General features: G+C 35.4%; 3 protein-coding genes across 3 annotated transcripts; 1 reads left to right on the forward strand and 2 right to left on the reverse strand.

Moving 5' to 3' along the window:
- Nucleotides 1–336: 336 nt before the first annotated feature.
- On the reverse strand, nt 337–2,899 carry LOC145323962 (uncharacterized). The gene is made up of 2 exons (XM_080166575.1): nt 2,276–2,899; nt 337–1,310 (listed from the first exon to the last, which is right to left on the reverse strand). The coding sequence occupies exons 1-2, from the start codon at nt 2,670–2,672 to the stop codon at nt 1,225–1,227; spliced, it is 483 nt and encodes a 160-aa protein (XP_080022701.1). The 5' UTR covers nt 2,673–2,899; the 3' UTR covers nt 337–1,224.
- Nucleotides 2,900–2,921: 22 nt separating this feature from the next.
- LOC145323961 (uncharacterized) lies at nt 2,922–4,838 on the reverse strand. Its single transcript, XM_080166574.1, has 3 exons — nt 4,000–4,838; nt 3,413–3,729; nt 2,922–3,156 (listed from the first exon to the last, which is right to left on the reverse strand). The coding sequence occupies exons 1-3, from the start codon at nt 4,822–4,824 to the stop codon at nt 3,102–3,104; spliced, it is 1,197 nt and encodes a 398-aa protein (XP_080022700.1). The 5' UTR covers nt 4,825–4,838; the 3' UTR covers nt 2,922–3,101.
- A 1,791-nt stretch (nt 4,839–6,629) lies between these two features.
- On the forward strand, nt 6,630–11,352 carry LOC145323963 (uncharacterized). Its single transcript, XM_080166576.1, has 6 exons — nt 6,630–6,727; nt 7,080–7,419; nt 7,821–7,910; nt 8,227–8,820; nt 9,494–10,151; nt 10,583–11,352. The coding sequence occupies exons 2-6, from the start codon at nt 7,221–7,223 to the stop codon at nt 10,725–10,727; spliced, it is 1,686 nt and encodes a 561-aa protein (XP_080022702.1). The 5' UTR covers nt 6,630–6,727; nt 7,080–7,220; the 3' UTR covers nt 10,728–11,352.

Below are 11,352 nucleotides of genomic sequence, written 5' to 3' on the forward strand. Positions count from 1 at the left end.
TCTAATAGGTATACATAATCTAATCTGCTCAAACAAACTAGCTGAATTTAGAATAATGTGTCTAAAATAAAATAAAAATGCTTTTCATGTTCCTACGCTTTTTTGGACTTGTATGGTTATTACAGAACTCTAGATTTACAAGTCAGATTAATACATAAATTAAAATAATTATATCTGCAAAGAAATGATATCATTTTATTGGGTACGAATGAAAAATATCTTTGAGTCCTACTACATCTTTCCGTCATGACGAAAAAATAAAAATTAACCTCCCCTTATGATCTAATACAGTCTTATCTGTATATTAACTCAAATTTTTTCAATGAAATATCGTGGCCCAATAAATGAAACATTTCTATTAGCTGAAAATACACAACTCAGGTCTTAATTAATAAAGCTATCATAGAAAAATTACAATTCCCTTTAAACATACAATCTGCTGCTTCTGATGTAAAAAAGGTCTTAAACACAAAAATTCTTTTTATGAAAGACTTAAATTTTCCAGCTTCAATAAACTGCGACCAAAAACAAGCAGACTGCCAAAAGGGAATAACAAACACGATAGTGGCGGACGGTATACTCAAGATCTTATGTAATGCTGGAACTATAACTTTAACTGGAGGACATATGTACATGACACGCCTATTATCCAATTCTTGTATAAAAAAGTCAGTGCCTAATGCCGTTTTATCCGGCAACTTTGAATAAAACGCCGAACATTTTGTATTGGCCGCGCTGGCCATGAGATCGATTTCCGGCATAACCATAAATTTTTCACATATTAGATTATAATCCTCGAGGGCTACCGACCACTCGTCGGTGTTACTTACTTTAGATCCCTCGTCAGCGATTTTTAGCAACAACGTGCTCCTCCTTTGCCATACTGGCAAAAGGATAATGTCAAATTGTAGCTGGACTAACTTGATATTTATCACATGACGCTGCAGAATTTCTACTCTAGAGCCGCGGTTCAAATACTAACTAAACCGCGATTGTCCGTACACCAAACCACTGTTTTGTGTCTGTTTTGCTGGAGAAATGATTCCTGTTCAAACATTTTCACAACTGCCAACAACTCTCGCAGTGTACTAGACTGCTGCATTTCGTCGTATTCAAATGGAAACTCTTTAATGAAACGAAGTTGCTCCGCTTCAAATACATAAGCTCTGGATTCGCTTGAATCAGAGACCATGATGGATTCTATCTGAGAGATGTCTAAAGGATCTACAGCTTCCAGCAAAACTGCCTGCTTCGCAGGTTGGATAATGTTGATGACAACATTACACTTGTTGACAGGTTGTCCGTTGAAACTGAAATAAAAACAAGAATATTTAAGTGTGTATTCATATTTAACTAAACGTCAAAATGCAACCGAAATTAAACAAAACATTCGTAAAATGCCAGAGGAAAAATAAGACATAAAAATTTTTAAAAATGTTTCGAAAACTAAAAACTCGAATGTACACACCTTATTAGATAAACCTTCAACATTTCGAATTCTTGTAACATTCTATCGTTTATAGCTAAAGACCCGGACCACCCATGCTCCTGAACAGTCGATCCGAGTGTCTGCTGGCATGCTCTAGTCACCACTCTCATTATACTCCCATGAGAATGGAGAAGGTGACAACATACGCCAAGGATATGCGCTAATTCTTTGGCGTATATTACGCCAACCTTGTCAGCCTTTGAAATGGCAGCGTTAATGTCATTTGTGAGAATTATTATCTTCATTAGGGGAGCACTGATTCTCATAGAAATTGAGTCTAAATTAAAGCCCAGGTAACACAAAGAAGTAGTAGGCCCGACACATTTCGATAAGTTTAATGTCCAGCCTGTACTCTCGAACACAAATTTTATGAACTTAAGGCTAGCCAATCCTTTAATTTTAGACAGGGCTGAATTGAACGAGTCATCAACAAATGTTGACAAGTCTATGCCTCGAGCGTGGCAGAATCTTCGTATGGGGACTATCAGAGAATTCATTATGTATGTGGCTGGTCCTGACAAAAAATATTGCATTCTTATGGATCAAATTTTAAAAAATATGTACAATTTAAATTCGACGCTCGATCATTTCTTAAGAAAAACACTACCAAAACGTAAAAAACACAAACTATACACTCGTTTTTTGGTTTTTGGTATGCATAAGGTTGTCAAATACATTTCATATTGTACTGATTAGGACAATAGACATCGCTATCCTTAGGCGTTTTAACGCTTGCGCATCGAAATAATACCATTGATTGAATTAGGAAATAAAACAAAAACTAACCTGTGCCGAATGGCAGTGTTAAAAACTCATAGAACTCCCGCGTGCCAGAGGCGTTGACAACCGCAAAGCCGAATAAACCACGGAAATCTGGATGTAATGCCAAATGGCAATACATCGCTGAGATGTCCAACACGGACATCCAGCAGCCGGACGTGACTCTGGGAAGAACCATGGAAATATCCTCCATTTTCATAGAAACTTTTCTTAAACAGTCGTTCAGTGTACGTGACAAATCTAAACACTGACGTAATTTCACGTTACCCTCACTATCCAACTTTGACGCCACCGTCAAAGGGTTGACAAAATATGGTTTATAATCGACTTTCCTAACAATGTTCTCCTTAACCCATTTGTCTGTCTTTGCCTGAACGAATTGCATGTTTTGCAACGCGCTCATGTTGTTCCTAAGGTCTGTCGCCTCAGGAAGAGGAGTAACTATGTCCGGTTTATAACCGTCTTTTAATAATTCTAAAACGGAATCACTGGCGTTTAAAATCTGTTTATAAAATAACTGGGCCTTTGGATCATGGATCCCTCCTGCAACTGGACCGAAACCCAGATCTTGCAACCGGTCAATTTCTTTGTCAATAAAAGCCGCAAATTCTTGGTCAGATATGTCACTTAAAGAACTTGCGACTAAGTCACTGGTAACAATTTTAACAGAAGTATTGTCGTCGATTTCAATGTTACCATTGGAGTTAAAGTCAATAGTTTTTGTGTCAGGTAAATTATCGTTATCGAGTGGAGCGATAACATCGTCAATGAGGAGCTCCTCGGCTTTGGTAGATGGAAGTACCGCTATGGCCGGGGAACTCGAAGCCTCGCTTCAATCCTTCTTCTTAGGAGCTGTGCACTGGGAGGCTCTATGGCCTTGTTTCTGGCTGAAAATATAATTATCATTAAACCGGCTGAGTTTAACAACTAAAAAACTCTGTGCTAAATAGTAAGTTAAATTGCGAATATATATATATTTTTTTTTTAAAAAACTAAACTATGTATTTTTCGAAAAGAAAAAACTTCTTTGATTATCTATTGGCATATCCATTGATTGCCCGCGCAAAATCGAGAATTATCATTACAACTCATTCAAACTGGCAGCAGAAAAGAAAAAATATGTTAAAAAATTTAAACGCTTACCAATTGTGGCACGTGCCAGTGAAGCGTTTCGCAGATGGCCTGGCCTCTCGCTCTCTGTCCCGTCTGCGCTTCTCACTTTCTTCATGCTCCTTGCGCAAAGTATTTAATCTGGTGAGCCTCTCACCCTGCAGAACTTCACGATTATCGTTGCAGGCAAACTTGACAACCACCGAGGGGCTGTTTGTAAACGTCAAGCTCATGTAGAGACTCATGAACTTGAGCAGCTCGATGGCCATAAGCGAAAACTCCATACTGCGATGGACGGTGGCGTGGGCCTCAGGGGGCAAATACAAATTGTAAAGCTCGCGAACTGCATCCTAAATTATAGTTTAAAATCGTAACAAATTCTTATAACACTTAAACGGTACTTAAATCAAATATGGTGGTATACCACAACAACCTCAAATATTACTTTGTTTAGATAAACTGCTCTAGTGCTTATTAAGATCTATAGTATTAAAGATAACCATAAGTCCCACTACCACATAACTTGTGAAATTAAAAAATTATTCGAAAAAACTGTAAAAAAGGAGAGAAGACTAAGACTGTGAACGATACTCTTTGTCGAATAGTTGTAATAATGTTACCTCGATATAATTCTGAACAGACAATAGATCGAGGCCAGTCTTCTGCATCAACCTCAAATAACTGGAGTCACGGCAATTCTGCGCATTGACCTCAGTTATTTTTCCCAGTCTGGTTTGTTGCGTAACAGCATAATGTACTAGGCAGAAACCGGGCGGCTTCGTTTTTGTAGGCACGCCTGCGACAAGTCTTCTGCTTGGTAACGCGACCATCTGCCAACCTTGGGGAAACGGCGTAGCCTGTTGAAAATTGGCTGCTTGAGGCGCTTGCATGCCAGCCCTCTGCTGCTGTTGAACTTGCTGTTGCTGGACACCGCCAACACCATTGCTGGTCGATGGTTGGGAAGCACTGGTGCTCTGCTGGTTTTTCTGATTTCTGTCGCTGACTAGCATGCGAATCACGTCAATAAGAGCACTGTTTGGTACCTGACCCGAATTATCGACAGACAAGGGCCTGTCAGCTGCTGATCCTCGGTCATGACATGTACCGCGTGGAGGCATGACAGACTGAGCTGATTTTGTCGGCACTCTGGGCAGTTCCTCCGACCTATGGCGTATGCGTTCGCCGTTTTGCTGCGGTTGTGGCCTAGCTGCCGCGCCTCCTGCCATGTATGGTGCCGCATTTATGTTAACGTTACTAAAATTCATTGCCTGATTCTGAGATGGATAATGAACTGGGCCAGGCCGACACTGTGGTAGATGCTGAGGGTGATGCTGTGCTACTCTATTAACATGATCATGTTGACCATATCTGGCCCTTTCTTGTTGAATGTACGATTGAGGTGCTGGAATGAGAGGTGTGGAAGCACGAAACGGTCTGGCACCCATTGGTGCATCATCACCTAGCATGGCTAACAATTCCGCTGGATCTCTTCCGTTTCCATCATTCATTCGATCCGCCTCCGCAATTTCATCCATCATAGGAGCTGGTTGAGATTCATGGAACTGCGCATGAGCAGCGTCAATCTGGTCCTCTTGATCATGGACACTTTCGTCACTGTCAACGGCAGGATCATCATCTACGTCCGCTGCTAAAAATTAAAAAACTATTTCCATTATCGATTTTCATTTATACATTGCAAAAAGGCTATTTTGAACGGTTAAAACTAAACAAAACATGTCCAAAATGAAAAAACCATGAATGTAGTCGACAGATTTGTAATTCAGCTAAAGTAAATTTATATATTACTGTGTCTTAAACAAGTGTATGCACGAGTCGAATGAATTTTTTTTTTTTTTTTTTAAAAAACAAGCATTGATGTAACGTATATAACCATAGGTCTATATCAAGATACGTGATTACAAGAAAAACTCTATACTTGATAGCCAATAATCTGTTAATTAAAATAATACCTGGAGATACAGGTTCGAAACCGTTTTCATCCTCAAACGCCGGCAATTCTTGGGCTATGTCACCCAAATGTGGCAGCTGCATTTCGTCCTCACCGTCGGCCATCTTATGTGTGAATATGCGCCGTACGAGATAGAAACAAAGGCTTATGATAAAAAATCTGAAAAATTATATATAATATAAGTCAAAAAATCTAGAATGAACTCATATAAAATTAAACAAAGCATTATAAATGAGAAACTATTGTTTAAAGGAAATAAATCGAATCGACATTAAAATTGACCCCTATAAAAATTTTTTAGATTAAATCTTATAACATAAAATTTGAAATTTGAATCATAAAACTATCTATTATTGCCCTATCAAAAACCACGTGCATAAAAAACCGACGATTTATGAAAAGAAAAAATATATAAAGAAAATGCTATAAAATTAAAACATACTGATGAAAAAATTTAAGGGAGTGGGAGGGAGGGAAAAATAAATTTTTAGAAAAAACTTAAACGATTAATATCACAAGCGACTTTGTAGCATAAATCTATGTTTCAACTATCCTTTATTCTTTATTCTTTCACTTTTGTATTTAGATGTTGTTCGTTCAATGGTCAGATAAAGAATGAAGTAAAACAGCGAGCTTTCTCTCGGCCCCTGTAGTCCGAGTGTAAGTGTGTGTGTGCGTGTGTGTGTGTATGACTACTTGCTTTCGCGCTCAGCTTGACAACAACCACCCCTCGTGGTTTTAATCTAAACTTGTACCGTTCCGTCTCACAATCTGCCTACCGCAATTGAGAAACTTATCTGGCCTGTACCGCCATACGTAGAGTCCTCCTCTACTACCACTCAGTTAAGAGTATATAAACGTGCCTGTACATCATTGTCGGCCCCTGCCGCTTCATATAGCCTGTATATCATTTATAATGCACGAATACGCCGCAAGAGGTACTCCCTCTATATTACGTCTCTCTACTGCCATCTAACGGCCGTAGCTGACAACTAAGGTTAATTTAATTTTTTCTGTCTGCTAACTCTCCAGGCTTTCTATATCAGCCCTTTTACTTTTTATTCAATACTACGAGCGAATTTTTTCACATAATTCGCTTAAGATCTCTCAAACTGTGTCACTTTAGACTTCTCATATCGACTTTTTATCCTTGTCTTTCCACGTTTTATTCCGAACGACCTGGGCCGCTTGCCAAAATGCTCCTAGAGACACGTTTAATGTATTTTTTGAAATTCCACCATATTGCATAACAAATACCAATTAGTGTTATAGATTATGTTAAATATTTTTTAATAGAATGAAAACAAAAAATGAAAGTTAGAAAAATTAAATTGGATTGTTTAAAACAGACATGCTATATGAAGAAAGAAATACAATTTGTAAGATAGTATTTTAATCCTTTAAATTACAGGGAGGGAGGGGACATTTGGCTGTTTATTACACTAGTCCCCAAAGATTTATAATTAACTTCTCTTATTCGTTGGCTTAACAACATTTAGGACTCTATATTGAATGGTTATTAAGTTGAGTGTTTAAACGTTTCAACCTCTTATTATAATACAGAAGGGTTAATTTTAGGTATCACATAGGTGAAATAAATCAATCCATCGGCCATTGTCTTATCCCTTTAGATCACTGCCAAGTTACCTCCAAACAAATTCCCTAGTAAATCTTGAGTCATTGATTAGAAAGATAGTTTTGTATACCCTTCTAATTTTTATTTTATTTCAGAATGCTCGTTGCCCATAAATGAATCAGATTCCCAGAAAAATATAATTATTCCTATAATTTGCAAAGATAATGGTTGTATATCAAAACATAACATATAAAAGTATTCTATAAATCGAAACAGTATTTTACATAAAAATCAGAATGAAATCTAAACTGCAGCTCCTAGGTGAAAGTGTTATCACTATTCTCGACAGACTTGAGTCATTATGTAACCTAGCCACTTCCCTTGAAGATATTTCTGAGAAAATTGGAACAAATTTAAATATTGCAAGAACTTCATTAGTGGATTGTAAAGAAATTATCGATGCTAGCTTATTAAGCCATGAAAAAAATGATCAAGGCATTGAATAGATAAAAGTAACGTTTGACATTCTGTTAATATCTGTAGATTTTATTAAATATTAGTCTTTAACCTGATAGAGAGGGGACAATAGGCTTTTCATTACACTAGTCCCGAAAGTTTTATAATTATGTTATCTTATTTGTTGGCTAAACAACTTTTGGGACTTTTACTTAATTTTGATTGGTTTGTTTATCAAGTTGAGTGTTCAAACGTTTCAATCTACAGAAGGGGTAATTTTGTCATCATTGGGGATGTACATCTATTTATCATCCATTGTCTTATTCCTTTAGAACCCTGAACTTATTGTATGTTTTTAATTTTACATAAGCTCCTAATACCTATATCCTATGAGTGAAGTAAATTTAAAGTTTTAAAATCTATTCAAATAATTCTACAAGGTATCGAGTTTAAAGAATATTACAATACCGACTTAGTAAAGGAGGAAGAGAAGATTCTAGATATTCAAGAAGATGTCGAATATATTTTAGGTGTTGCTACAAAAGACTTAACCCTACAAAAGACATAACTTACAAAAGACCTATTGTTCTAATTACATAAAGTCTTATCCTTTAAAAGACCTAAATTAAAAAAAGACTTCACCCTACAAAATATTTAAATTACAAAAGACCTAATTCTACAAAAGGCTTATTGTTAGAAAAAACCTACCTAACTTTACAAAAGACCTATTGTTACAAAATTCCTAATTACAAAAGACCTAACCCTACAAAAGACCTAAATTAAAAAAGGTGTTTTGTAGTTGAAATATTTTTTGATAAGGTCTTATGTAGCAACGCCATATTTTAGACACACCTCAAGTTTCCATACGAATTACCACAGAAGAAGATGAAATCAAAGCAGAAACAGAAGAGTTATTCACTAAGCTTAATGATGATTATAATGACAGCGAAACTAATGATGATGAAAAGCCTAAAAGTAATATTAAAAAAGAAAGAAAAGAACAAAAATCATCTAAATCTAAAGCAAACAAAGTTTTACTTGTAGAAAGAACTTCTGATCAAACTGCTGAAACTTTCCTAGCATTTATGAATGAATCTAATACTGATTTAAAACTACAGCTACCTGATATTATTCAAGCATTTGATACTCAAGACTTTTCATCGTTTATATATTTCAATATAAAATCTAATTGTGATGTGTTGAATTCATTTAACTGTTCTATTTGTGATAATTCATATATAAGTAAAGATGAAACATTAAAACATGTGACAAATATTCATTTCCCCCGGGAAAGATGTGCACAGTGTGGGCTAGAGCTTTATAAATTTGAGCTTGACGATCATGCAAGTGAAGTCCACAAAATTAAATGTAATTTTTGTAATCAGATGTTTAATGAGCATCAACTGATGGCGCATCATAGAGTCTGCAAACTAGAACAAGGTAAGGAATAGTTATTTATAGCATCGTTTTATAGATAGCTTTCCGCGGATATTGAAGTGAAAAAATATAAGATTTTTACTAGTTTAACAAAACTGGTAGGTATTATTTTTATGATTTTAATTTTAATATTTGTGGAAAATTGTCTGTAATAAAACTGCAATACACGATTTTTCACAATGGTTCAAATCCAGCGGATATTAATCGGTATCGAAGCCATACTGAAAAAGCTTTCACATATTATTGTATTTAACAAGAAAAACTGCTTTATTTCTAAACGGAGGGGATTGTTCTATAGTATCTCTATAATTTATGGAATCATGGAAAGAAAACGTAGTAGAGGGTTTCGTCGTACTTACACAGTAGCTTTATTTTAGGTTAGGTAAATGTTAATGATTGCCCCGCTTGGGCTAGAAATAGGAGAAAAGCTTAAATGTGAAAATACAACTTAACCCATTACTTCGTTTTCTTTCCATGGTCCATTTTGATCCATATATGTAATTCTTTCAGCCCTTCTTAGTTATTTTGGGATAATTAAAACCTTATTTTATTTGTGTATATTTTTTCCATTAATTTTTTTATGATCCACATTGCATTATGTCAAGCTCTTCAATTTTTTTTGGAAAAATATATACCTTATGTGATTTCTATTCATTTCTTTATTCTTTATATATAGGCCTCCAGTGTGCAACTTGCGGTAGAACCTATGCAACCAAAGCCAAACTAAAACTTCACATGGAAAAACACCAAGTGCCATTGTCCCTCTCCTGCGATTTATGCGACAAAATGTTCCGAACAAAAACAGAACTTGCTAGTCACAAAAAAATTGCCCATTCGGGGAATACATTTCCATGCCATGAATGCGGGAAAGAATTTAGCAGAAAGACATATTTGCAGAAACATGTACGACATGTGCATGAGAATCATCATAATCTTGAATGTACAGAATGCGGGAAAGTGTTTAATAATGTCCTGAAGTTAAATCGCCATATGGTACTTCACACAATACCAGCTACAATTCCCTGTGATATATGCAACAAAAAATATAGAGAACAAAAAGATTTGAATCATCACAAAAAGATGGTTCATTCAGACACCATAGAAACTTGTAGCATCTGCGGTTCAACCTACAAAAATAAAAGCCATTTAGCAGATCATATGAGGACACATTCTGCTATTAAAAATCATACTTGTGACAAATGCGGCAAAGGGTTTTCAGCTCCCAAGATTTTGAAAGCGCACATTGAGCAGTTTCATGCTGAAGAGAATTTGTTTAGTTGTCATTTGTGTGAAAAGACATTCAAGTTTAAGTCATCCTGTTATCAGCATGTAAGGTAGGGTGTTGTAACTTGTCAAAAAATTTATTTGTATTATAAAATAATTTAAGTTAATATGCCTAGGTTCTTACTTATTTTCTAAATAACTAGTGGCTGCGCCCCTAAGATCTAGGAGCATTGTATTCACAGTGATAGAAAAACAAAAAATTAGCCTAAAACTATGACTGGTTATTACACTAGTTTCATAATAACGTTTTATTTTTCATTGGCTTGAAAACTTTGGAGACATGTATCTAATTTGATTGGTTGGAACATTAAGTTGAGTGTTCTAACGTTTCAACCACTAATTTCAATCTACAGATGTGGTAATTTTGAGTATCTTCATTGGGTATGTGTATCAGTTTATCAGCCATTGTCTAATCCCTTTAGATCCCTGCTATTTTCTACATTTTCTTTTAAGCTGACAAGTTACTACACTCTACATTAAGGGCGCATGAAGGAATATTATCCTGTACATGTGAAGAATGTGGTAAATCTTTCAGCATGAAGAGTAACCTGAGAAAACACATGAGAAGAGTTCACAAAATTTTTCCTAAAACAAAAGCTCACAGTGTCCTTGATGTTCAATCTTAAATTTAAAAAATAATTGTTTTGACAAACAACACAAATTGACTTAGATATGCTTTTTTCTTACAATTTTTAGTTTTTTTTGTAAAATGATAATGAGATCATGGAAAGAAAAAGAAGTGGCGGGTTTCGTCGTATTTTCAAATTAGCTTTTCTCCTATTTCTAGGGGCTCCAACCCTGCTGGGCAATCATTAACATTTATCTTACTTAACCTAACCTAAACAACTAATGTCAAAAGCTAATGTGATAATGGGACTTTTACTTTTTATAATTTACCAGGGTAAATTCAGGGATTAACTGGTTTTGAAATAAAAATCTAGCTTAATTCAAGTAGTTATAAAGGGGAGATACAAAGCAAGTTGGTTGGATTAAAAAATATACTTAAAATAGTTTGCTATGATACTGATCCCTATATATTGACCAATGAACCTACATATTCTTTTTCTCTAAGTTTAATTGTTGTGATGTTTAAATGTAATGTAATTAAATCTAGTCCATATATGTCAATTGATAATAGTGATAAGGGGTTATGATTCACCAATTAATTCATAATTTAAAATGCTGAAAATTTGGATATCTTAGTGGCGTAATGTTGGCGTAAAACTTGTTTTGTGTTATAACAAAAGGAAA

The sequence above is a fragment of the Acartia tonsa genome, chromosome 7 (assembly GCF_053477335.1).
Source record: "Acartia tonsa isolate MP-2025a chromosome 7, ASM5347733v1, whole genome shotgun sequence".
Taxonomy (NCBI): domain Eukaryota; kingdom Metazoa; phylum Arthropoda; class Copepoda; order Calanoida; family Acartiidae; genus Acartia; species Acartia tonsa.